At 49.2% G+C, this 27,029-nt stretch overlaps 1 protein-coding gene across 15 annotated transcripts in view; it reads right to left on the reverse strand.

Moving 5' to 3' along the window:
- Window positions 1-27,029, reverse strand: part of PTPRS (protein tyrosine phosphatase receptor type S) — a 163,081-nt gene that overhangs the window by 61,373 nt on the left and 74,679 nt on the right. For 9 of the 15 annotated variants that reach the window (XM_029963838.1, XM_029963828.1, XM_029963839.1 and 6 more), the window contains exons 3-8: window positions 22,575-22,720; window positions 21,402-21,543; window positions 12,123-12,311; window positions 8,658-8,666; window positions 4,851-4,868; window positions 2,264-2,374 (exon numbers count right to left, since the gene is read on the reverse strand). In XM_029963838.1, coding sequence (XP_029819698.1) covers window positions 2,264-2,374; window positions 4,851-4,868; window positions 8,658-8,666; window positions 12,123-12,311; window positions 21,402-21,543; window positions 22,575-22,720 — 615 coding nt within the window. The remainder of the gene's footprint in view (window positions 1-2,263; window positions 2,375-4,850; window positions 4,869-8,657; window positions 8,667-12,122; window positions 12,312-21,401; window positions 21,544-22,574; window positions 22,721-27,029) is intronic. The other 6 variants (XM_029963841.1, XM_029963836.1, XM_029963835.1 and 3 more) reach the window with 1 other exon arrangement.

A 27,029-nucleotide genomic window follows, 5' to 3' on the forward strand; every position in this document is an offset into this window, starting at 1 on the left:
GGAGAAGAGAAAAATAGGGGAAACACAGAGAGAGTAAAAAAAGGCCTTCTCAAGGCTGTCAGCTGCAAATTGATTGATTTTTTTTTTTTCTCTTAACCAAAATAAAAGGAAAGGAAAAAAAAATGAAGATAGTAACGACCCTCTTTCCTGCCTTCCTAACGCTCCCCCTCCCATCCCATTGGGTACCTTTAAGACCAACCAAGCTCCGTATGGAGGTCAGGCTGGGAGCAATCCTAGCTCAGAATCAGCCCCCACAGAGGTGCTGACCCCAAGAAGGATTCTCCCTTCTTTAAGTCCTTCTGCTCCTTAGAGAAGGGGGAGTGGAGCCTGTGCCGGGCAGGAGACCCGACACGGAGGAGCCCCCGGGCTGGAATTCCGCTCCCCCGGCCCCCGTGCTCCCCCCAGCCCCACACCCAGCCCTGCTCACACTGACTCCACCATGGGACTGAATAAGGAAAAAAAAAAAAAAAGAAATAATTAGAAGAAGAAAAAGAAAAGCAAAACCAAACCAAACCATTTCCTTGCAATGTTCAAACTTACAACTCCTATCCCAGGTGGTCTATAGAGACAAGCATGTTATGGGAGAAACAAGTCAATTGGAAACACAGGAGTGTTCGAGACTCTTTTAAAACAAAAAAAAACGGGAAGAAAAATGTGCATGAACTCTCCCTCCCACCAAAGCAAATCCATTTCAGAAATTTGTTACCTTTCCACGATATTAACACACAAGAAACAAGGAATTAAACAGCATGAAAAACACCCAAACCACAGGCCGAGCTGGTACCCGCTGTTTTCTGCACTCTCTCAGCTGGTTAGTGCTGGTTTCAGGCAGGCCCAGGTACACACAGGCTAACTGGGATAGAAAGAGGGCTATACCTGGAGCCCACTCATCCAGGTGTGGAGACAACACCATGTTACAACCTTTGTCTCCTGGGTAGTTTCCGAGTGGCCAGAAAAATAGAGGAAATTTATAAATAAAAGAATAATAAAAAATTCCCACATTTTTCCTGCTTTTTATTTTTTTTTAAAAAAAAAAGAACCCAAACCATTCCAGCTAAGCTGTCTGCAAAGGATCCAGCCCTGAATTAGTATCAGATCCAGATTTACGTTCCCAAAATTTCGGGGCCCGGGCGACGGGGCAAAAAAATTTCAAACGCAATTTTCCAGCTGGCCACAAAAGGCTATTTTAAAAATTTAGCTTGGAAACATTAAATTATTAAAAGCCTTCTCTCCATGTGCATGTGATTTAGTGAGCGTGAGACACGAGAGAGAGAGAAAGAGAGAGAGAAAGGAGTGCACACAGGAGCATGGCTCTGCATTGGGCTGCAGAGTAACGTGAGTGTAGGTGGGAGGCGCTTCCTCTGTCGATGGGATGGAAATGGGAACAGTTTGCTGGGATGTAACTTTTCTTTTTTCCTCCCAATGGTTTTTTTTTGTTTGTTTTGTTTGTTTTGTTTGTTTTTTTTTTTTCAAAAAAAGCGAGAAGGACCAGCCCTGCTCTCTCATTACCAAAAGGGATTTTGCTGTGGAAAGATGTTAAACCAAAGCTACACACGAAATATTACAGGTCAGAGAGATTAAAATAATGGAGAAAGCAGAGAGGCTGTTGGCCCAAGGGGTGGGAGAACATCGAGGGGGCATCGAGCAGAAGCCAATCCCCCTGTCATCTGTTCCCCCTGTTATGGGTGAAGGGATTGTCACTGAGGCAGGGCTGGCCCTCTCCAGCTCTCCATGCCCAGTGTTCGTTCCCAAGGAACCAGTGACAATTTACTGCTGGCAAAGGGAAAACCAGCTGGGACTGAGGGGAGCAGTGACAATGCAACCTGGTGAGATCTGGGGATACAGAGCTCTGTGGAGGGGGCTGAGAGGGTCCTCCCCTCCTCTCACACCCACACCAGCAGAACTGAAACCTTCCCACTTCCAGAGAGGGGATCCTTTGGGAGAAAGGGGGATTAGGGCCTCTCTGCAGCCAAAGTGATTCATTCCCCTTTGGGCTCTGCAGGCTGACGCTGGCAGATTTTGGGGGGCACTGTTTTGGGTCTCACTCGACTCCTCTGTGGGTGACACAGCCCTGCAGTGCTGGCGGGGCAGCAGGAGCTGCCGGCTGCGGGGAGGAAATCGGGGCACAGCGGGATCCCTCTGCAGGCTCCGGGATCACCACCAGCACTTCCCCTGCTCGGGGCCAGGATGGAATGGGATAGCTGGGACAAGGGAGGCCCGGGGAGGAGGGAGGTGTGTGCCAGTGAGCCGATGTGCTCCCTACCTCTCACGTAAAGGTTAGCGGGGGAGGAGTAGCGCACCCCGGCGCTGTTGCTGGCCACGCACTCGTACTTCCCCTGGTCGGTCTCCTCGCTGCTCTCGATCTGCAGCCCACCTGAGGAGAGAAGAACACCGCAGCACAGACACCATCATCACCACTTTGCTTTAAGACACTGCAACAGCCTCAGTGTTTTGCTGTTTCCTCCCTGGGAACGCAGGCCGGGAACGCCGAGCCCCTGCGGGCATCAGTTCATGGCTGGGTTCAGTGTTGTGGCTGGACATGTACCCAACGTGAGGAGAAAATTCAATCCCCCCCTGCTCTATCAGGAGTTACTCTTTGTCCTGAACCCATCAGCAAAAGCACCAAGTTTTGTGGCTTCTGCAATGCAGGCGTTCTGCACCAGAACTCCTGAAATCAGCCTCAATAATCCATATTACCGTGAGCCCCGGAAATCCATCAGCAGGCAGTTGACTTTCCCTTGCTCAATTTGAAGCAGTGACCATAAAAGCGAAAGGCTTTGTCACCCACTGCTTGGGGAATTTCTATCACCACTGCCTTTGTTTTGTGCTCAAATACCTGCTTCCCAGGAAGCCTACTGAGTCCCTGTGCAAAGCACCTCGCTGATAGCAAATATTCCCAAGGGAAAACCCCATAAATACTGCACTGGAACTTCAGAATTGCCTGCGTGGTTTGCATCATCTGGGCCAAAAGGATTAAGGTTTTTTTCTTAAACCTGTACATTATTGCAGGCTACAAGAATACACCCAGAGCCCAAACTAAAGATTCCTGTCAGCAAATATGCAGAGAGATGCAGCATGGAAGTACATGGGAGAAAATTGCCTCATTTACCTCAGAAGGCTTCATCCCTGCAAAACTCCAGTTAAAATACATACTACATAAATTATTCAACAGGCTCTCAAATGTTTTATGTATTAGGAGTACATGATTATACTACAGATATGGACAGAGCTCACATGTGGTAAGACTCTTAACTCCCATCTCTGGGAAAAAAAAAAACTAAATACGAAAACCAAACAATTCCAGCTCGGTGTAATAGTATTGATAAAATCTTAAGTGAGAAGAGTGCAAATGAGATCATTGTTGGTTGCAGATACAGCCTTTTCAGGAAGGAAAAACCAGTGTGTTCACATGAGGAGGACACGGAGCTCACGTTCCTCTGCGTGTGCGTGGGTGGGAATGACCCTGTATGGGGGGACATGAGGCTGGGAGAGTATTTAGGACAGGGATGGGGTGTGAGTGAGACTCCCACCAGCATCCATTGTGCCTCAGAGCTCCCAAAAGCAGAACAGATAGAACTAAAAACCAAAAAAAAAAAAAAACCCATCCAAGCCACTAAACCAAACGAAATTAATTCCAAAAGAATCTGTGGGTCTTTTCAGCATAACAAGAGTTAAAACCCAAACTCACTGAAGCTTCACACTGAGCCCCCAGCTGAGCGAATTTCATATGGAATTACAGCTCCAGCTCTGCCTCAGAGAGCTTCACTTGGGTGGAGAGCTGGTCAGTGAGTTCTCCCAGAAATTTCTGGTAATTTGGACAAATCTGTGGGTTGTTCCCACTGGTTCCAGATAGGTTTTCTGCAAGGCTCATGAGCATCACTTGTCTGAGTGCACACAGGGCAGAGGAAGCCACGCTGCAGAGCAGGAAGGGAACCATGGACTGCTCTGAGCAGCTTCCCAAGGGGAGTAAGGACTCATCCCTTCCATTCTGCCCACTGCCCACCCCTTCCACCCTGCCCTCTGCAGCTCTGCTGATCAAGGCAGTGGCAGAAGTGACACTGCAGAGAGGGCAAGGACTGTTCAGCACTTGTCAGGAGCCAGTAGAGATGATGTGTGAAAAACGTAAATCTCACCTACAGCACCTCCTGTTGCTTTTACCAGCAGAGAATTATGGAATTTTAAATGTGCCAGTGGAGATAAAACCAAAGCAGGGTCTTCCAAGGGGTGCACACCCAATTCCTTCTGCCTTTCAATGACAGCTTGAGGTCAAGTATTTTTTGACTCCATTAAAGAGACAGTGCAGAAGCTACTTACCATGGATCTTTCCCAGAGAAACCTGAGGGTAAGAGAGTGGGGAGGAAGTGGAAAGAGGCTCTGGAGCCAAACAAATGAATAGGCTGAGATGGTAAGTGCTGAAGATCTGCCTGAGCAAAGGACTGGAAAACTCTCATCGCCATCAGCAGCTTGGGAGCACTTTGCACCAATCAAGAGAAGGTCCTAAGTATTTACCAAGCCTTGATAACATTTAATGCTCGAGATAAACTTCAGTCCTTCATAGTCCTGGAGAGATTAGCTCTTAAAATTCTGCCATAAATCTGAGGCAGCACAGCCAGAGACGTTATTAGAATAACAGTATCAGTATTACCAAGTGCACCCAGCAAACAAAAAAGGACATTATAACCATAGATAAAAGAAAGACAGGTAGAAAAAAAGAAATATCCAGAGGTGAAGCAGGACAAGAAAACATAACAACAACACGAATCTGTATTGAGCAGAGGGCAATGGAACGGGATCTGAGTGGAGAGAAGTGTTTGGAGAGTGGGTGAGTGAGTGAGCTGGGGGTGTCTTACCTCGGATCGGTGTACCTTCTGCAAAGAAAACAAAGAAAATAAGTGAAAAGACTGTAAAACCCCAAACACCTGCACTGCCCGTGGGAAAAGGACCTGAGTCAAGGAAGACAGTTCCCAGTAGGAAACTTCCTGCTCTACCTCAAATAACAGGGACACTGAAGAGGGCTTGGTGTGCTCAGGGTAGGGGTGCCCTTGTAAGCAGCCCAATTCAGCTGGCTGTTTGCAGAGCCTCTGTGGCACCTGGCTTGGAAAGTCTTAAAACTGGCTCCATTTTGTTGCTAGGAGTGCAAAGATAATCTTCAGGCTCTCAGCTAACATTACTGTTTGCTACTTGCAGAACATGTGATGGACCTGCATTTACCTTCATCACTCCTGGGAAAAAAAGGGCTGGCATTATGGCCCTGTTAGCCCAGACAGGGAGAGGGACATCCAATACCTTGCATCACATTAAACTGCAGGTTTGATCCCACCTTTGCTAGCAAATTCCCAGTCCCAAACTTTAGTTATTGGCACAGATGTGCAAGGAATTCAGTACATGTCCTGCTCAGGACCTTCAGTCATCCTTCACAGCTCTGCACAGGGACTGAAGGCAGGTGCTGTGCACTGAAGGCCAGGTTGCTGCACAGGTACAGGGCTACCTGGGGACCTCCTGCAGCTGCTCTGGGACCCCTAATGCCAGTGAGGAGGGGGCTGTATGGAGAGAGCAGTCCTGCTACACTTGCCTGCTGACTGCATCTTCCCTGGGTTATTTTATTCCAACCCCCTCCTGCTGTGTCTAAGAGCCCAACCCAAGTGTTCAGGTCTCCCAGGTGAGAGGGAGTGACGCTGTGGTGGGTGAACCAGGCCACAGTCAGGGGCAAAAACCACTGTCCCCCCCATCTGACCTCCTGAGGTTGCAACCAAACCATCTTCCTTTGAAAACACGGCAGGTCCTTTTGCTCACGGGGGCATTCAGAAGTGTCACACAGCTTATCAAAGAAGGGGGTTTAGTTGGTGGGTTTTTACCCCAATCCTGAGAACGGGGCAGATCCCGCAATGCCAAGTGTTGCCTCTCCCTGGGGAGAAATGCAAGAGCTCCTCTGCAATGGGTGACACTGCTGCCACCCTGCAGCACCTCCCAGCCAGGGCTGTGGAGCACATTCAATGACAAATATCAGCCTCTCCCTCTCTCCTCTCCCCCACCGAGGTACAGCAGAGTTATTACCCCTCTTTACACACGGGGAAACCGAGGTAGAGGTGAAGCAACTCGCCCAAGGTCACGGAGGGAAGTCTGTGGCAGAGGCAAGAACAGGAGTCAAAACCTCCTCCGTGCCAATCTTCTGCCTTAACCACAAAAAAAACCCCTTCCCTCCTTATCCTTCAGCCCTGCTCATCCTTCTGCTGCGGTTCAATCCTCCATTCTCAGGATAGAAGGTAAAAATAGAGAGATATTGATTACAGTTCATCTTTATTTTTCAAAGGAGCTGAGGGAAGAGAGGCATTCTAGTGTTAGGGATTAGACTCTAGTTAGACTCAGCTTCTAGTTAAGAGGTTAGGTCATTGGCTAGAGAAAAGTTAGCATCTAGTTAGGGTTAGGAACTAGCTAAGGTTAATGAAGCAGGTTGGTTAGCTCTCAGGACAGAGGTTGGAGAGACAGCGCTTGGAAGAGGTGGGAGAGCAAGGACTTGGGCAGATCCCCACCCAGGAGGTGGCAGGGAGGTTTAAAAAGCAAGAGAGAGAGAGAGAGAGAGAGAGAAAGCAGCAAAGGGTTATAGTTGAGTTCAGTGGAAATAAAAACAGCCTCTGATACATCCTTCTGTCTCAAAACTGGAGTGAAAATCTGCCATCTGTGGCACCAATATGGAACAGGGCTAATGGGAAGAGGGGAGAGGAGGGGAAGAGACCCCAACATCACCCACGATTCGAAAGCTTCTTTGGCCTTGGCTAAGCCTGGCAGTTTCCTGAAAAGTTCCCTCTAATTGACAGGAGAAACATGCTGGAAGTTAGAGCTGTGCAAGCACAGACACAACAGCAGTGTTACCTTCTTGTGTCACTGCAGGTTAGTCATTCCCTGCTCCCTCTGAGCATCAGCACTGCCCCTGGAAATGGGCTGTCAGCAGCTCCTGGAGACAGACTGTCCTGGAGACAGTGCTCTGGGAGAGCAAGGTGAGCCAGGCAACGGCACCTCGGGCTTTCCAGGTCTAACTCTGGCACACAGGTGAGGAGCAAAAGAGGTTTAGGAAGATGCCCCACACCAGGGATTGGAGGTGGGAGGGACAGAGATTCAGTCAGAATGAGCTCGATTAACTCGCACGGCAAGAGCAGCAGTTTGGGTGGTGGCCCACACACAGATGGTAGATTTTCAGCGTTGGAGTTTCACATCTAACCAGCGTCATGTTCAACACAGGGGCAGCAGAAACGGTGCTGGAAGAGGGTGTGAACTCGATTAATTATTCTGAGGAGCTCTGACAGGTCCTGTAAGGTTTGAAACGGGGTCGTGGGGGTGGGAGGGGAGGCCCCTGTGCTCAATACCTGACTTGCCTGGTGAGCACCAGGGACTGCCTGAGGCTGCCCAGTGTCCAGGGCAGAGCAAAGGCACCAGCTCTGCCGGAGAACTAAGGGAGGAACAGCTCACACTGGATGCTGATTTTCCAAGGGAAAAGCTGGTTCTGAGATGCCACGTGCAAACTATTCATACTGCCTTCCCCAGCCTCCCAGGATCTGCAGATCTGCCTATTTAGGGCAAATTTTGAGGCTGCCTGAGCCCAGATGGCCAGCCCAGGGTTTAGCAGCAGAGGCAAAAGGCAGCTTAAAGGCCTTGTCTCTGGATTATAAATGCCCAAGATGGTGCCAGGCAGAATTCCCCGTGCAGGTGTCCCCCTCTGTGACAGAGGACAGGGGTCTGCCCTCCACCACCCCCCCCTCTGATTTCCCACATGCTGTGCTGCCTCCGGATTCTCCGAGCCTTGAAAAGAGGGAGAGGAGGACAGTCACCATTGCCATGGCAATGACAGAAAACACATCCCCACCTTCTGTCAGGGCCACGTGTGGGAACATGTGTGTGCTGAGCTGCTCTCCCGAGGGCTGGACGCAGCTTTCTGCTCCAAACAAGCAGGCAAATCATCAAGGGGCTCCTGCAGTCGGAAAGCGCCGGATCCGGGCTGACAGCTGCAATTCCTACGGCTCCAGGAACAAAAGGGGACTTGGCACACGCAGGGAACGTGACATGAGCTCTGCAGACAGGCTCCTGCCCTCTCTGGGGATGGAGATGATCCAGAGGGGTAAAAAAGGGGTGTGTGGGGGGTTCTTCTTATCCTCAACCCTTCCCCACCGACCTGTGATTTACAGCTTCAATTTGGAAATGCTGCACCCCCACGTCTCCCTCCTGAAAAATGCCAATAACCCCGTTAGATGTGGAACTCCAAGACCTCCTGCAGGTGTGAACACAATTATCACAGTTCCAGGGTACAAGCTATTGTGTAATTGGGGAATTCCAGGACAACTGTTGCTAAGAGACCAAAAAAAAAAAAAAATCTATCCAATGTTAGGAGGTTTATATTTAGTTGTTATCTCTTTATACAGATAAATTAATTGGAATTGTTATTACTATTCTTTTTTTTTGGTAGCCTGCAATACCCCTGCAGAAATTAATTTAGAGGGCAGAACATCCCTACTGAAAGGAGTTAGTAGAAGAAATGCAGAGCATGCCTCTCAAGAAGCTGTTACAAAGGAATTAGTTTAAAGGGCAAGGGTTACAAATCTGCACATTAGCAGGTTTGGGGTTTTTTGGTTCGACTTTTAATTTTTTTTTTAATTGAACAAACTTACCAAAGGTCTCTGAATGTTAAAAAAAAGGTGAAAAACAAAAACAAAAAAAAAAAGAAAAGAAAAGCTTGTTATAGCCAGTTATTTAGAAAACAGAAGACACACACAAGACACAAAAGGTTTTAGTATTTCTGTGGTGAGGAAGGTGGCTGGAGGCTGCCTCCAGTGTCCCCCCTAGATGGCATGGCTGAGCAGAGGACATTGGCTCTGCCTCCTGCTTTAAATGTCCCGAGATAAGCAGAAATATCCATTTTCCAAGACCACTTAAACTCGTGTACAACCCAGGTCTCTAAGGCTGAGATGTTCACATTGTCTAAGGGAAGCAGGAGCCCGGACTGAGCTTCTTCCCATTCTCCTCCTCCTGACAATTCAGCTTTTCACTCAGCCAAAGCCCCAAGCATTAAAAGGTTTCCAGCTGGTTGGGAAGTTTATCTGGAGATGAAAAGGGGGAGCAGAAATACCAGAGAAAAGCCACTATGCTTAATGACATATCACCTGTTTCTTGATTAGATTGAAGACCCATGTCACGAATGGGTCCCCAGGATGATGGGAATATAATGACTGTGGTCTCAGGGGCCTGTTTATATTGGCAGCCAAACATTCAGATTTAATATAAATGAGAACCAAATCTGGACACGGTTCCTGATTTCGCAGAGTTCCCTGTATGACATTTCACTTGTTCCTTTTAATGAATTCATTTGCATGTTTACCACTAACTCATATATTGATAAAAATCCAGTTCTTAGCACCCTCTGTACTGCAGCAGCACGGCTGCCATCCTGATGACTTCATCTCCAGGGTGGAATCTGGGACTGTCCTGCCCTGCTGCTCCCTCAGCCTGTCCCAGACTCCATCAGGGAGCAACACAAGCACATGTTTGGGGACAGCACAGTCACTAAACCCCAGAATGGTTTGGGTTGGAAGGGACCTTAAACACATCCAGTTCCACCCCCTGCCACGGGCAGGGACACCTTCCACTAGCCCAGGTTGCTCCAAGCCCTGTCCAACCTGGCCTTGGACAATTCCAGCCACAGCTTCTCTGGGCAACCTGTGCCAGGGCCTCACCACTCTCAGATGGGAGAATTTCTTCCTAAATCTTCCTAGACCTGTTAGCACAAAGTGCAGTGATGAAGCTGTGATTTAGCAGCAGGGTCACTGCCCCTCCCTGCACCCCTGTTCCCAGAGGGCCCCTCAAACACCCTCAGCTGGGTGTAACTGGTTGGCTGGAGTCCCACTGGTGACCTGTGGGTGAAAGACACTGAAGCTTATTAGCAGTGTCCTGGAGCATCCAATGCCCTGCTGTGTGCTAGTGCCACACTTCTGGCAGCAAAGTTTGTTTTCTGGAAAGATAAATGTACTACAATTAAATTCTGACTTTAGCAGCTCAAACAGGCATCACCTCGAATTCCGGTCACAAATCCATGCCTGAATCTGCTCTGCCATGGTGTTAAAGAATCCTTTTCCACAGGCCAAAGTGCTGGCACAGTACAGATGACCCTAATGTTCATATTTTGCACTTTCACAGGCCTTTCCTTGCAGAAGATGCAAGTTTTGAAAGGCCACGAAAGCAGAAACTGGAGAACTGGGAAGCCCCGACTGCCCAGGGACCTGCACTCCCTGCCACACAGGCAACAGGTTCCTGCCCCGAAGGGCAACAGGGATGCTTCAGGGTTTCACCAGTTTTCTAATTGAAAGCAGCTGTAAATGAGATTAAATCTCAGCAGGTATCTTCTGATTTATCAGAAGGGCCAAGGGTTCACTCTGAGGCCAAGCAATTCACTGGAATAAAAACGCAGCACTCAGGTGGCTCTGAGGAAAACACCAGATCAAATCCGAAGGCATTCTAGCAAGATGATGAATGTATTAAAAATAATCTGCCTGTGCATTACTCACACTTCAGTTCACGGTCACAGAGCATGATATAATTCTAGTTTACCTCTCATTATTTATGCTGAGTGATTTTTTTTATTTGCAGTTGCCTCAGCTGTTATGATAAAACAGGGAGGTCAATCTCATCTGCGTTCGTGTGATTCAACAAGCCATTCTAATTCCACAAAGCAGTTTAAGGATCTCCTTGTAACTTTGCTTCACTGAATAAGGAGCATTTATGCAGGTGTGTAAAAGCTGCATTAAACTGGAGCTATGCTGAAGCTTTTTCACTGGTGGCCCAATGAACTAAAAATCTATATTTTTAGTAGAGTCATTGCCAAAAAGGGCAAGACAAAAACCTGGTGGTTCCATGCTCTGATATTCAGATGCAGCAGGACATAGTCAAAACTGATTTTTCCAGAGCCAGCAGAGATCTGGGCAGAAGCACTTGGTTATTACTCAACTGGACACCTTGTAAAAGGTCTAATACAAACAAAGCAACCCCAGTGGCTTCACTGAAGCCTCTGCTTTCCCTTTGCCTACAACAATGCCTTTTTTGCCAAAAAAAAAGACTTAAAAATGCTCCATCTCTCTTGGCCAAAGAAATCTTCTGAGCAGCTGAAGTGATGCTGGTCTTTGCTAGGTCCAGCCTTGGACATGTTTTCTTTAGGCTGGGTCTAAGCAGTCGGTCCAAGCAGTATGTGAAAAGGATTATTTTCTGGGTTAGTTTTTGTCAAGAGGTAAAACTTCCAAAGCTTGCTTCATTTTTGCAGCTCTCAATGGGAGTGTTTTATCAGTAGTACTCAAAAATAAATCCACCTATGCCCTCCTTGCACGCTCTCACCCAGCAAAACTGGCAGATTTAACAAGTATAAAAACAGCTCCCGAAACGTGAATATTAAGAGATGTCACGTTGCCACACACACACACACACACACACAAAACAGCAAACATAAAACAAACAGGAGAGACAGATGGACAAGCAGATGGGGAAAGATGGAAAACTGACAAGAGCCACAGAGCTGGGGTACATCTGTTGGTGGGGATGGACTCCACCGAGCGCTGAGGGGTCACTCCGGAACATTCCCAACGGCTCCACAGCGATGGCTGCAGGGATGTGACACTGGAGAGATCCTGCAAGAGCTGTTCTTCAACACCAGCTTGGAGAGGCTCCACTGACACCATCATGTCTTGACAGCAAGAGGCTGCCTGAGCCATGGGCTCTACACCAGGTGCGTGTGGCCTAAAAAGCCATGTCTCCACAGTGGTTCTTTCTTCCTTGCCCAGTTCTTGGGCTGAGGAGCAAACCCTCAGCTCCCATCCAGGCCCCAGTTTCCCCTGAGCTCCAAGAGCACCAAGATCCAGGGATCATAGTTACAGTGCCCTCTGGATGGGCACCAGCTTCCCTTCATGTCAGCTGGGCAGTGGGGAAGGCCAGGAGGGCTCCAAGTGGAAAGGATGTGCAAGACATGAGTCCCAAAACAACAAAAAAGAGTGAACGGCCCCATCCACAGCAGTGGGGCCTGTGCCTGTCAGGCCTCTCCTGTGCTTCAGAAACCTCTTGGTCTCAACTCCTCCAGCCTCACAGCCAGGCCTTACCTGATCTCAGCTGTTTTATTCTCCCGTTGCTGGCGCTGGGGTCGACGGGCAGGAAATCTTTGAACCAGGTGATCTCCGGGTCGGGGTTCCCGCTGGCTGCACAGAGCATCGTGGCCGTCCGGGTCCGCTCCACCACCTTCAGCTGGGGCCCCATGTCAATGTTCGGGAAGCCGGGAGGCAACTGGTCCTCTGGAGGTGGACAACGAAGGGAGAGGGTTAAACAGGGAGCAGGGTAGGAAATGGAGCTGTTAAAATGCACCAAGGAAAGCATCAGGCAGACTTGCTGCCCTGTGCCAGGCAAGTTAAAACAGTAAGTGGTCCATACATGGGTTGTGAAAACACATGGTACAATAAAGTGTAGCAGCTTGTCCATTTTATGTGATTATCTGACCTCCCACAAGAAGATCCCACACTTAAATGCCATTTTTAAAACCCTTTGGGGCACAGGAGTATGGAGTCATAGGATCACTAAAGTTGGAAAAGACCTCCAGGATCACCAGGTCCAACCTTTGACCGAGTCCCACCTGCCCATTAAACCATGTCCTCAGGTGCCATGTTAACTCATTTGTTGAACACTTCCAGGGATGGGGACTCCACCACTGCCCTGGGCAGCCCCTTCCAATATTTAACCACTCTTTCAGTGAAGAAATGTTCCTAATATCCAACTTGAACAACTTGGAACAACTTGAGGCCATTTCCCCTCATCCTGTCCCTTGTTCCCTGGGACAGAGCCTGACTCACCCCTGGTTGCACCCTCCTGTCAGGGAGTTGCAGAGAGTGAGAAGGTCCCCCCCTCAAAGCCTCCTTTTTCCAGGCTGAGTCCCCCCAGCTCCCTCAGCTGCTCCTCACAGGATTTATGTTCGAGTCATCATGTCAAAGTTCCTCCAGGTGAAGCTCTCTCTGTCAGGTCAGTGACTGGCATTTAACTGGTTTTTACAGCAGAACTGTGCACAGGGGTGGCAAAGCTCCCTGCACTGCAGAGAACAGTCTGTACAGTCACAGTTAAAAGGAAAGGGTTCACCTTCTCCCTCCAAACCTCACAGCACAAAACAAACTACACAGGAGAAATAATGAAAGAACCCACGTGGAAAGAGCTGTCAAAGACACAGTGGGACTGGGAGAGAAAGGAGAGGAAAATCTCATCCAGCTGCAGTGACCAGAGGGGACACACGTAACAACAATCTGCCAAGTGCTGTCAGCCAGGGTGTGATTTCTACATTTATTAATTCCAAGTGCTGCTGCCCTCCCAGAAGAGGGACGTGGCACCAGCACCCAGCAGAGAGGCTCAACTGAGCTTCAACTGAGCTTCCTGCTTCTCTCAACCCTGCCTTTGCCTTCCCTAATGAGGGTGAGGAGGGCAATCCTGACCAACGGTGACTAATTTGTGGTAACTCGTACAAAACCCCAGTGCTTCCCCTGTAATATTTGTCACCACTTCTTAACTCCTGTGGAATGGAAAAAATCTGTCTTATGCTGGCTGATACAGCTCTGGAACATGCCATTTTTCCCCCTAGAAAGTGAGTGTTTAGGGGAGGGTAGCTTGGAAGGAGGATGCCAGAACCAGGGTGAGACTTGAGAGGGATTTTCCATCATCTCAAATGAGCCGTGTCAAGGAATCACAGCCTCGGGAGTCTGTGGCATTGATTCCATCTCAAAGCAGGTGAGGGAACAGAAGGGAAATACAGAGGATTTAAAAATGGTGGGATTTTTTAAAAAGGCAACATACATCACAACCAGCTCCCCACTGAAACCGGTGGGAGGTCTCACAGCAGCACCAAGATGGGGTTGGAGCCCCTGGCCTTGGTTGGGAGCCACCCTGCCAACTGCCAACACACCAAGAGCTCATTTCCTAAGGCTGGCACGTGATGGATCAGGGGGAATGGAGTCAAACTACATATGGCTGAACCCAGAGACAGTGGGACAAGAGTGGCCTTGCCATGGTGGGGGCATTTTGACAGAATCAGAATGGCTTGGACTGGAAGGGACCATAAAGATCATCTAATCCCAGCTCCCTACTGTGAGGGACACCTCCCACTAGACCAGGGTGCTCAGAGCTCCATCCTGTAAGAGAAGCAGAATCACCAGATCCCAGCTCTGTGTGAGCTCCAAACACATGTGATTTGGGCAAGAGCTGTTCCACACTGCTGTGCCTCACACTCAGCTTCTAAAAATCTATGAAATCCTGAAGGCAGAGCTAAAGGTGTGTGTGATGCTCTGATACCTGAGGCCAAGAAACTCTGTCCAGCTCCATTATTAGCAGCTCACAGCTACTGCAGGGGAAAAAAAAAAAGGATAAATGCCTCAATTGTGTGTTTAAAAATGTGCATTGTTTCCTGCCTCTGACCATTGTTAGAGAGTTATAAAGGATCTATTGTGACTCATTGGAGAGTGAAGTGTATTAACCACACCTCTCCTCATGGAGCACAGGAATCTGACCACAAACAGAACCAGGTCCCATTAGAACTGCTCCAGTAATGCAGATCTCCCAGGAGGGACAAACACTTGTATAAGGGTGTCATTTCATTGAGAAACAGAATCACAGACTGGTTTGGGTGGGGAAGGGCCTTAAAACTCATCCCATTTCACCCCCTGCCAGGGACACTTTCCACCATCTCAGGTTGCTCCAAGCCCTGTCCAACCTGGCCTTGGACACTTCCAGGGATGGGGTAGCCACAGCTTCTCTGGGCAACCTGTGCTAGGGCCTCACCACCCACAGAGGCAGCAACTTCTTCCTAATATCTAATCTAAACCTGCCTTCTGTCAGTTTAAAGCCATTTTTCAGTTTCAAGCCATTTTGGTGCATCTGAAGCACCTCTAAAGCACAACATTGCATCCTAAATTTGAACTGTGCACACACACACACCTTTAACCAGAGACTGAACCAGCCCTCTGAGCTCACCAGGCTGTGCTCGGGCACTGCAGGACTCTCCAAACCTCCTGTGCTGCAAACCCCCAGCCTCCCCAGGAGTGAGCTCAGGACAGGGGGGCCCAGGGAATTGCTGTGCCTCTGCACAGCTTTCAGCCAGGCTTTTAACATCTTCTTCCCTTCCCTCCTGCTCCTTCCCCAGCCGTGCTGAGCCGTGAGGAGCTGCTGCCGCATTGGCTGCAGATGACATCATTATTGATCACTGCTTTTATCCTGCTCCCTGGTGATGCTGCTCCACCTGCCTCCAACCCCAGCCCCTTCCTTCCATGAACCAATTAATCCACAGAGAGAATAACCCTCTGCCTGGCAGGGTGTGTGTGTGTGTGTGTGTGTGTTTGTGTTTGCACATGTGTGTGTGTTGGGGGAGGCCTGGTACAACTATTATCACTGAGTGTTTCTAATTAAACAAAAATGTTAATCTCGCAGCACAATGTGCAGAATTCCTCTGAGTTTAATTAAAACAACTGCGACTAGAGGCGTGATCAGATTTGAGGATCAGATCATCTCTGAACATCACACACTGCTCTGATTCAAGTGCTCTGATTTCCTTCCTGTCAGGGAAGTGAAACTGCCTCCATCCCCTAACAACTGGATTCCCTGTAATAATGCAATTACAACCTCAGCACAATCCCCACAAGACATGCACACACAAGCCCTGCCACCCTCCCCATCAATCCCCAAACACCACCCCAAGCCTGTTCCCGAATAAATAAGGAACGGTTTGGGTTGTGAATTCTCTTTCTGAAAGCAGCTCAGGCAACTGCAGGAACAAAAGAACCAGACACAAGCTGGAGATGCTTCAAGGGCACATCTGGGCAGCTGCTGCTGCTGCTGGAAATTGTGCTGGTTTATGCAGGCAAACACTTCCCTGTGTTGCAGTTGCCACATAAATGGAGCATCCCAACACCTCGTTCACACCTGAGCTTGGACCGAGCAGTTTAAACCCCCCCAAAGCTGGTGAATCACCTCAAGGCCACTGAGCAAAGTAGAGTGAGAAAGGATAGGGGAGGAGGGATGGAGAGAGGCAGGGAAAGAGCACTTCAGCTCTCATTTATAATAAATCCTACCCGAGGACATGCTCTGTGCTGGAGGATCCAACCCGGGCACACAAAGAAGCCCAGCGAGGGGACAGGGGTGCTCCCTGTCTCCTTGTCACTCTGGAAGGTGGCAGCTCTGGGTTTAGCTAATTAGCTGTGCTGGAAAAGAGGATGATAAAGAAAGATAAAGCGGGTGTTGCTGCCGCTCTTTTCCCCCGCAGGGTGTGCACGGCTGGTTAATAATTTAGAGGAGAAGGAGGGTGTGAGCCTGTACAGATGTGCCATGGACTCGGTGCAGAAAGCCACGAGGATGCTCTGAAGGGAAGAGGAGGAGGGATTTTTCCCTCTCCTCTGGAGATCTGGATGCTGGATGGTCTCTACACAGTTGACTGTCCTCATTCAGGGTGGAAGAGCAGGAACACAGAGACGAAGCAGCTCGAGTGACACGACGTTTAAGCAGAATGAGGATCAAAAGCCAGCATTCCTGAACTTATCGCTGTTCTTGCCATTAAGTTTATGAACAGCTACAGCTGTCCTCTCTCCAACAAGTATCCTGGCACAATACACCTTGTGAAACTACATCAACAAGTTATTTCCACCCATGTGTCTGTACCTGTGCCTCAAGTACCTGTTATTTCCCAGTCAGACAACTCTAATGCAGGGAGGAGTCTCACTAACACGCTCTGTTGACTCCATTTCTTTTGAGCTGAAAGGTTTACTATGAAAACAGTAATAGCCTAACAATGTTATTAAAGAATTGCAGGCTTACAGGCAATAAATACACACTTAGATATGTGTGTTGGACTCCAAAATAGTGCAGGTAATGCCTGTATTCCCTAATGTGTCCCTACGTGCCCTCCTTCTACAGGCATCTGAGTTAAAATTACTTTGATGTTATTCATAAGCTACAGAACTAATCTGCTGTCAACGTTGTCCAATTTTCAGGTCACTACAAGAAAAGCAAAACAAGTCAAGTTTGAAGAAAGACTGCCAGGAATTTTCCAAATGGCAAGGTAACATTTCAGAGGGGGCAGCTTCCCTCTCCCATGCGCTCCCCTGGGACTCGCTGTTCTCTGCTGAGCATCCAGAGCTGCTTGTTGTTTACCTTTGGCTGATTTAAAGCCAACAATTACACAGAAACCAACAGAACAGCAGGGATCTTGCTAGAACTTTGTACATGCCCACACCAGATGTGTTCTTGGAGGAGGAATGTGTGAGGGATGTTTCAGGCTGCAATTGGTAGTGAAATGTCTGAATACCTCCTAAAACAAAATCAAGAGGGAATCACTAGAAGAAGCAGGTCTGAAAGTCTGTCCATAGCAGCCTCAATCATACTCCAGCAGCCCTGACATGTCTAACAGCCTGTTCTCCTCAGTTTTCCAGAGTGCAGAGCCCTCAGGAACAGCAGGCACTGGCCAGCACGGAGTGAGCGATGGATCAGGGCATGGTAAATCCTGTTCCGTGACACTGAACTGGACTAATCACTGGTTTTTATGGGAACATATTGCATTTCCTAACAGCTCACAAGGGTAACCTCCACAGAACTCTACCAGCTCCCACAGGCTACTAAAGAATTGGAGGGAAAGTATAATCTGTATACAGGAAGTAATAATAATCATCGTGATATGGATCTATGGATAAAGATGATATAAATGTAGACACAGATAGATACAGATAGAATCACAGACTGGTTTGGGTTGGGAGGGATCTTAAAGCTCATCTCATTCCACCCCCTGCCGTGAGCAGGGACACCTTCCACTATCCCAGGTTGCTCCAAACCACACCCAACCCGAACACTTCCAGGGGTGGGGAGTCCACAACCTCTCTGTGTCTGTATCTATCCCAGGACACACAGATACAGATACAAATGTCTTTCCTGGGAGTGGGGAGCTTAGAGAAACCCCATCAACTGAGAGCTGGGGTGTCTGTGCCAATGACCTTCCTTCCTGTCCAAGTTATAACGAAAAATAACAGCAGCTGGAGTCAACAACAACTGGAAAACGCTTCCCAAAACCAGTCTTCCTTTTTCTTCGAGCTCTGCAGGAGTTAGGTTTGCAGGCACTATGTCTAGCCAGCTGTGGAAAGAACAGCCAGTCTCCACAGCCCTACCAAACTGGGATCCCTGGAGAAGCAGAGCAGGAAGGACAAACAAGCCAGCAGAGCTGGTGTGAAGGGACTCTGTGTGAGTTGAATGCTGTCCATCACAGCTTTGCTTCTCAGAAGCTCCCAAAGGTTTCCTCTCCTGCAGTTTCCTGTTTTTAAGTGAAGGCACACGGGTTTCTAGCAGGGTCTGATCCAGGAGTAATCACGTGGATAAGCAAAAATGGGTTTACTCCCAATCCCTTCAGCAGCTGCATCTAGTAAGGAAGAATGTTTCATTTTCTATTCTGAATAGAGAAAATATTTTCTGCGTTATTTTCCGTTCATGGGACCGCCCTGGTGCTGAGGAAACCCTCTAATGCTCCTGCACAAAGGTACAGACACATCTGTCTGATTACAGCACACACACACCGGGCTGCAGAGCTACTCCAAAGCCCCTCGTGCAGTTTGCAGCAGCTGGGGCCCAGGTTTCTGTACTCCAGAGTGTGCCAAGGTACCAGGTTCTGCAAATGACAGCTCCCATCCATCTCCAGGCTGTGGAGCAGCCGTGGAGCAGCCCCCTCTCTGTGCTCAGCATCAGTTCTGCAAGTGAGAGAAGAGACAGAGAGGAGGAGGGGGCCGTGCAGGGAAAGAGAGAAAAGACAAACAGGAGAGTGGGTGAGTGCAGAAGAGGGGAGGGGAAGGAGAGGCCTGGCTGCCAGCATGCTCACTTTGTCATTGTGGAGATCAGTGCATTTGGGCTTGGTGCATTTAACTCTCCCAGCACTTAAAAATGCGGATAAAGAGGAGCTGTGTGAAAGCTGAGGAACGATTAAGGATGGAATAATTCCAGCTGAGCAGGGAAGGGGAGGGTCTGCTATAAAATCTGCTTCCTTGATGCTCTTCAACACTATCTCAGCCCATCCTGCAGTTAATTCCTGCTCCCTCAAGTTCCACGGATGGGTACCCTCACTGCTGCAGGACAGTCAGAAACAGAGACCCCAAACAGAACAGGAGAGCTTGTGAGAGCACAGCACACAGTCAGAATGTCCTGGTGGGATCAGCAAAGGGTGGAATTAATCAGGCAGTGGGAAGATGCAGCCCCTGTGTTGTCATCTGTCCCCCTGGCTGACAAATGGATGATGCTGATCCCAGAAGGAAGAGCTGCACAAAGACACGTACAAAGAGCCCTGGTCCCCAAGGACAGTCCCTGAGCTCAGCTCAGCATTCCCATTTTGCTCTCCACAATTCCCTGACAGGGGGCTGTGGCCAGGTGAGGGTTGGTCTCTTCTCCCATGTAACAAGACCAGGAAATGGCCTCATGTTGTGCCAGGGGAGGGACAGGTTGGACATCAGGAAGAATTTCTCCACAGAAAGGGTTGGTAAACATTGGAAGGGGCTGCCCAGGGAGGTTTGGAGTCCCCATCCCTGGAGGTGTCCAAGGAATGACTGGATGTGGCACTCAGTGCTCTGGGCTGGGTGGCAAGGTGGGGATGGGGCACAGGGTGGACTTGATGATCTTGGAGGCTTTTTCCAACCTTAATGATTCTATGATTCCATACACTGCAGCTTGCTTTTGGTGGAGAGAGCCTTAAAACCACTGTGAGAATCCAGGGGATCGGTGAGGGCAGCAGCTGGAGGAGAACCTTCCCTGGACACTGTTTGTAGCTACATTTGAGGGGTACAAACTTAGAATTTGACTGCAGGGGCACTTCTCCCAAACTGTCACAGCTCCCAGGGAATATATATGGGAATAAGTGTGAGGAATAAGGCTCCCAGCCCTCTGGGATAACCACAGTTAACACACTCCTGTCATCCTGTGCCATTCCAAGCTCTTGACAGATCCATCCCACCACATTTCTCTAACAGAAGGTTAAATGCCACGGCAGGCAGAGGAGCTGCACTGAGATCTGAGTGCACCTACACAAATCTGTCAGGCATGAGTGGACCATGGGCCCACCTCCAAGGCAGCAGCATCCTGACAGCACAGAGCCTGCCAGGAGGGCAGCAGAAGGGATATTCCCTGCTCTGAGGGGAGGCCGAGGGCTTTGCCATGTGGCCCTCATGTCTGGTCTCTGCTTCCTGCTCTACATTTGGGATTTGCACACCAGTTTCACTCTGCAGTATTAAGGACATGCTCGCTGCCTGTTCAAACAAAAGGATTTAAGATGAACACTGAAATTGCTGAAGAAAAAGCAATGGCCCCACAGGCAGAGCTACCACTTGGCCTGAGGGTCACACACTGCCTGGAGCTCCTAAATTTGTTGTTAGATGTGCTCACTGCAGAAAGAAAGGCTCTCACTGCCGGTGTCCCTACTAAAAAGCCCATGACTTCATCCATAGCCAATGCTCCCGAGCTAAACTCCTCTGGGAGCTCTCAGGCAGTTATCCACCACCCCCTCCCTGCCAGGACCACCTGTGCTTTGAACAGAAAACATCACTGATGGGTGTTCTAAACCCTAAAATGGGTCAGTTTTAGCACCCAACCTCGCTCAGCCCTTCACACAGGGATTTTAGGGATCTCCAGGGTAATAACAGCAAACATCCAGAGGCATCCAGAGCAACAGCATATTGTTCCCTCCCCCACAACCAGTTCAGGGAGCATATTTCAAACAGATGACATGAAGGAGGCATCCATGTAAACATCCTCTGTAATGGGGACAAGTGGAAAAAAGAATCAGAACAAAATGGAGAGGGGGAACTGTTTTCTCGGAGAGTGCGTGGAGCAAAAGACCTCTGGAAAGAGGAAAGATGCCCAGAAGGAATCTAGCACAAGAAAAAGAGGCTGCCATTGCTAACAACTGTGTGAAAGCCCATGCAGATGAAACATCATCTTAACCCCAGCCCATGGGGTTAAGAAAAGGTTAAAAGGTTTTCTTGGTGCCACATTTCTGAGGAGAATAATGAGGAGTTTCTGGTGCTGCTCCTAAACCTGGGGAAGGAATTTTTGGAGGGGAGGGAAGATCACAGGAGTCACAGGATAATTCAGGTTGGAAGGAACCTTAATACATTATCCAGTCAAACCTCCTGAAGTGGTCCAGTTTCAGCTTTGTTTCTTACACAGCAATTTTACATCTCTCCAGGGTAAGAACAGCAAACAGATCTGACAGGTCAGAGCAAACCAGAAACAGGAGGACTTTGTGCCTTGGCCACGCATTTTTTAACAGCCTTCCCACCCAGCTGGAGGAAGGAAGAGGCTGAAGGGTCCCACTGTGACCCTGGCAGGGTGCTCCTTACCTCGGAGGACGGTGAGCTTGGCATGGACAGTGACCTCCCCATGAGGGTTCTGAGCAACACACTCGTAAATGTTCTCATCCCGGGGAGTCCGGAGGGGCTGGATCCTCAAAACAGCACCTGCACTTTCATCAAATTCAATTGTCTGGGGGAGAAGAGAGACACACACAGAGTAAGTCTCCTTGAGTTGCAAGCAGAAGGTGAATTCCTGCTTCTAAGGAGACACACACACCCCCAAACACACTCCAGCAGCTGCCCCACAATCCTTACACGGAAGCAACATGGTCAGCTTGGCTCTGCCCTGACCTCCAGGTGACAGAACTGCCACAGTCAAACCCTGCCAGTGCCCACTGACCCACCAAACCAGAAACAGGAGGACTCTGTGCCTTGGCCCCGCATTTTTTACCAGCCTTCCCACCCAGCTGGAGGAAGGGAGAAGCTGAAGGGTCCCACGGTGATGGATCCCACTGGGAACATGTCCCACCACGTGCATCTCAAGGGCTCTGAAAGGACGAGCCTCGGTGGTGGTGTGGGGGGTGGGTGTTCAGAGCACAACTGTGACGAGGGAGGAGGAAATGGAGCAAAGGAAAACAAAATAAAAACGAACCCCCGCCTTGTTCCCCCACCCGCAGAGGCAGCTGACACCACAGAGCTCCTCTCAGCACACAGCTGCCTGGCAGGGCTGAGTCCCACAGCAAATTCCACAGGATGACCTCCCAGTCCTTGTTCTTCCACCCTCATTTCTATCTAAGCAATGCCAATTGCTTGGGTCTGGTTGCCAACAACTGTGATGTTTACTCCAGATTGTCCCAGGATTAAAATGCTGAGCCATGGATGGGGATGAAAGGTGCATTTACAGAGATGAAGAACCACCAGCTTAGCTGGGGTCTCTTAGGGAAGGAAGAAGTTATATTATATCCCAGGAAGGGGAAAAAAACCAACAAAACAAAAGGAAAAACTCCAGTAACATAAGTGAGCCAAGTTCTCTCTTGCTTTGGAACAAACCCAGCTGTTGACATGGCCAAGAGCTTGCATTTCACTCCTCCTGCTGTTAAAACTCCTCCCCTTCCAAATTTCCCTTTATTATCAGGTCTGAGAAGGGCCAAAGAGGAGCAGTGGCTGCTTTGTGTCAGTCTCTCTCTTCACACAGGCACAGATTTCAAGGACATCTCTTACCTCAAACCTCTGAGAGTTCACTTTCTTCCCTTTCTTGTTCCAGGTGACCCGTGGCTTTGGGTCTCCAGTCGCTTGGCACACAAAGGAGGCCACCCCTCCTGACACACCAATTTGGTCCACAGGTTTTTTAATGAACACAGGGGGACCTTTAAGAAAAAAAAGAAACATCATCACTGGCACAAGGAAAGACAAACTCTAATAAACACCATTTGTAATTAATAATAACATTGTCACCGAAATTCTTAATAATCCCAGATGAAATCAAACCTCTTGGCCTTGTAGGAACAAAGTCTTTACCTTCTTTTTACAAATGAAGAAGTTCCAGCAAGAAATAATTAAGGGTCTGATGCTACAAAGAGATTTCAATGTTGCAAAGCCTCTTTTACTCCTGAAAAGTGGACTTTTAAAATTGTTTTGCACAGGGGAAATTGCCCTTGCAAAGCCCATCTAACCATAATCACCAAAAGCTGGGAGAGCTGAAAACAACATCTAGAAACACTGAATTGCACTCCCCAGGTCCAAGAAAAGGACCAAAACACCCGGGAATGGGGGAGATTTACAGTAACATGGCCAAGGCAGGGGGAGAAGGTGGGAGGAGGACCATGAAATGGATGGAGCAGGACTTGGCACAAACAGATCTTGAGGATGATGGTGTGAAACAGGCTGGTGGCTTTAGGATGTGAAACCTCCTTGGCTTGTAGCACCTCTGCTTTCATCTGCAAATCTTCCCCGTGGCCCTCACGGGTACATTCACACAGGTACGTCATCCCTTGGAACAGGAGAGGGGAGAGGACACAGCCCAACAAACCCAAGCTGTGATCTCTTCAAAACAGCCCAGCTGTCAAGCCCAAGAGCAGAGCCAAGCCTGCAGTCCCTCCTGCAGCTCCCCTTCCCCTCTGCCCAGCATCGGAGAGCCCAGAAAAACACGGAATTCACGCTGCTGAAGGAAGGAGCTCCTCAAACTCCCCTCAGCTGCTCCGAGGTGCAGCGATGCCTGAACACACACAGGCTGTTTGGGCCAGCCCAGGCCCAAAGGAACAACACCTGGTCCCACAGCACCTCTCCCTCAGCCCATCCACTGATTTCCATCCATGTCCCACCACCTTCGAGCATCTCAGCAAGGATGGGAGGATGCTGGGATGGCCTTTCTGACCAGGGAAGGTGTCAAGGGGCTGCTCAGGAGAGGAAGCCGAGGCCAGGAGCGTTCATGCAGAGCCCATATTGCCTCTCCCCTCTGGGAATCCTCCTTCCGTGCTCTAACCTGTTTTCCTTGCGCAGTTTCCTCTCATCTAGTTAGTTTAAAATTTATTGAAATATTTAAATCACAAGGCCACAGCTGTGTTCAAATAAAATCACTCAGATCATAAAGTTGCCGTCTGTTTTCCTTGAGAAAAGCAGAGCACGTGACTCTGAAATGAGTGTATTTATCTGTACATACTCAGAGTCTATAAAATAGGATGCAAACGGCCTCCCACAGGGCTTGACAGGAGGGCAAATGGTTGCTGGAGAGAAGTCTCCAGGGTCTTTTAGGGGTCAAAAGACAAAAGGAAGCCTTCTCCCCTTCCCTGCCTGGCATGGCCAGCAGTATATAAATAAAAGGCACTGAGCAAGCTCATGTGATGCAATCAAGCATTTGTTTCCACGCTGGAGGTAAATACAATTTGCTGGAGCTGTTTACGTCCCACCGAATGCTGTGTGTACAAAGCACCGCATTTATAAATATCCAAATCTATATTTGGAGGTCAGAGTCTTCTTTGCAATGTTACAGCTAAAGGTTATCAAGCAAGTCCCACTGGAGGAACTGGCACTGGGGGATCTGTCTTCCATCTGAGAAAGGTAAAACCCAAACTTTGCTTCTGGCTAAAATATAAATGCTCACTCTGCCCACAGCCTGACTTCCTTCCTCTCTTCACCTCCGCTCGATATCTGAGGAGTTTGCAGAAGTCAATTCTGAAGGTACAGCTAAAAACATCCAGGGCTTTTAAGAACACTTTATTGATGCAAGTTCATTTCCTAAAATAAAAGCCCCTAATAAACCTTAATGTCAGGTATACATTTAAATGGGTGCAGCATGATGAGAGCTCAGCTGAGGAGAAAAACAAGGTTCTATTTCCATCCTGAAGAAAGGGATGGTGCTCCAAAAAACAGCGAGCTTGGAGTCATTGCTCAGCATCCCTTTTTGAGGTCCCGTGTCACCTCAGTGTGTGGTGATGGGGAAGCTGAGCTGTCTGTGAACAGGTTTTTTCCTGAGCTCCCTGCAATTCCCAGCTGCCTACGAGAGACTCACCGTTAGACAGCGAGAGACAAAAGGAACCAAACAAAAACCCCCACCAAACAACCCATTGGATTTTACTACTCACTTGGAAAAAATGGGTGAAAATCAGAGCTAAATTGTTGATTTTCAAATTGCCCAAGCCTCTGAGCTGCAGATTTGATTCCTCCCCCCTCCCCGCGCTCTCCACCTCTGCACCCCCAGTCACTGCAGAACTTGTCACCAGCCCACGCCGAGCTCAGAGCAACCCTCTGGGAAGAGAGAGCCAGTGCTATCACAGGCAAGGTGGTGATGATCCAAGGTGGTGATGATCCAAGGTGGTGATGGATCCAAAGCTGAGACCAATCCCTTGGTGCTGCGTAGGACCCGCACAGCTCTGCCGTGCCAGGTCCAGCCTGCAGGGAGACACACACTTAGAGCTGAGCCTTCAGCTCTGCAAACGGCTTCAAAAGCCTCCAGAAGCAGGGACAAGGTGCCATGTGAAACACTGTCAGCCCACTCAGAGGGCCTGAGGTGTTTCCCCTCGTTTGCCAAGAATGCGGGACCTCGGTTTTAAATAAATAAATAAATAAATAAAAATCAAAGCAACACAGTTTCCAGACGACATTCTCGCAGTCCAGGGGATTTTGTATCACTTCACCAACCTTCCTGCATGGAGAGCTGAAAACGAGTCAGGTTTGAAAAGGCTGAGTCTAAGCTCCACCAGTCCAATGGTCACAGAGATTTCTTTTCCTCCCCTTTCTCCGCTTTGCCAAGCAGTAAAACCTATTTTTTGTGCAGCATCAAGCCAGGAATGGAAAAATCTGGAGCTTAAAAGAATTTTCCTACTACAAGAGGCTTCCTGCGGGGTCTGGGTCTCCGGAGGGAAGGTTGAAAAGACCGGATGGCTGCTGTGTACCTGTGATCCTCCTTTACAGCTTAATGGAAAGCCATCAAGTCAAGCTGAACCTTTCACTCCTGCCCACCTCCTACGCACTTCCCAAAAGCAACAGCCGGGGCAAGCCACACGCTGGAGAGCTGCCACATATTCCTCATCCATCCTGTGCCCTGTAATTGCACCAGCACACGCTGAGTGCCCTCTGCCCTCACCTCTGCCACCCCTGGCAGCTGCTCCGACCCTGCCCCGAGGCTCCAATGGATGTTCTGGGAGCTGATGGGACCCCATGCTCACCTCTGTCACCCCACACAGACAACCAACCTCCTGCTGGTGCCACTTCCCAAATCACAGGCTTGGAGAACCACAGGCAGTGCTGGCATCTGCTCAGAATCATGGAATCCCATCCAGTCCCACCCCCCGACATGGGCAGGGACACCTTCCACTATCCCAGGTTCCTCCAAGCCCCATCCAACCTGGCTTTGGACACTTCCAGGGATGGGGCAGCCACAGCTTCTCTGAGCAACCTGTGCCAGGGCCTTCCCACCCTCAGAGGCAATAACTTCTTCCTAATATCTAATCTAATCCTACTCTCTTTCAGTTTAAAGCTGCATCTGAAACACGTCTAAAGCAGAATATTGCATCCTAAATCTGAGCAGTGTATACACACGTCTTTTGGTATCCACACCAAACATGGATATTTTTAATGCTTTCTGTGAGGGATTTTGGGATTCTACTGCAGACTTTGGGAAGAAAAGAGTGGGGGTCTCTACTCATCCCCCAGGCACACGGTAGGGATCAGTCCACGTGCCAGGGCTGCACACTGAGGCAGTTTCCCCACCGAAGAGGAAGATGCTGCTGCCTCCTCTCCCCTCCCCTCCCCTCCTTCCTTCTTTCATGTGACACCAAAGCAGGAAAAGTTCTTCGAACGCAGTCACGTCAAAACCACCCCAACATCTCCCTGCTAACGACACACAGATGACACAACAGGCTGAGCAGCTCTACAGCAAGGAAGCTGGAAAGCTGTAGGAGTGGGGGAAAGGAGGGGACATCTCAGCCTTTAAACCCAAATGTCCCTTGGGAACGGCTGCCATGGTGAATAGCGGGTGATGGACAAGCAGCGAGGGAGACAGGCCGGCCACCATATGCCTGTCTGAGACATCAAATGCCAAAGACAGGGAAAGGGGTGGAGAACCCAGAGGTGGTTTGAGGGGTGGGAGAGAGGCAGGAGCACAAATGAGCTCCACATATTGGAGCTGACAGCTGATGGGAGCGGGATGAGGGGGAAGGAGAAGAAAAAGCCAGTTAT

The sequence above is a fragment of the Manacus vitellinus genome, unplaced genomic scaffold (assembly GCF_001715985.3).
Source record: "Manacus vitellinus isolate BGI_N305 unplaced genomic scaffold, ASM171598v3 scaffold_64_pilon, whole genome shotgun sequence".
Classification (NCBI taxonomy): domain Eukaryota; kingdom Metazoa; phylum Chordata; class Aves; order Passeriformes; family Pipridae; genus Manacus; species Manacus vitellinus.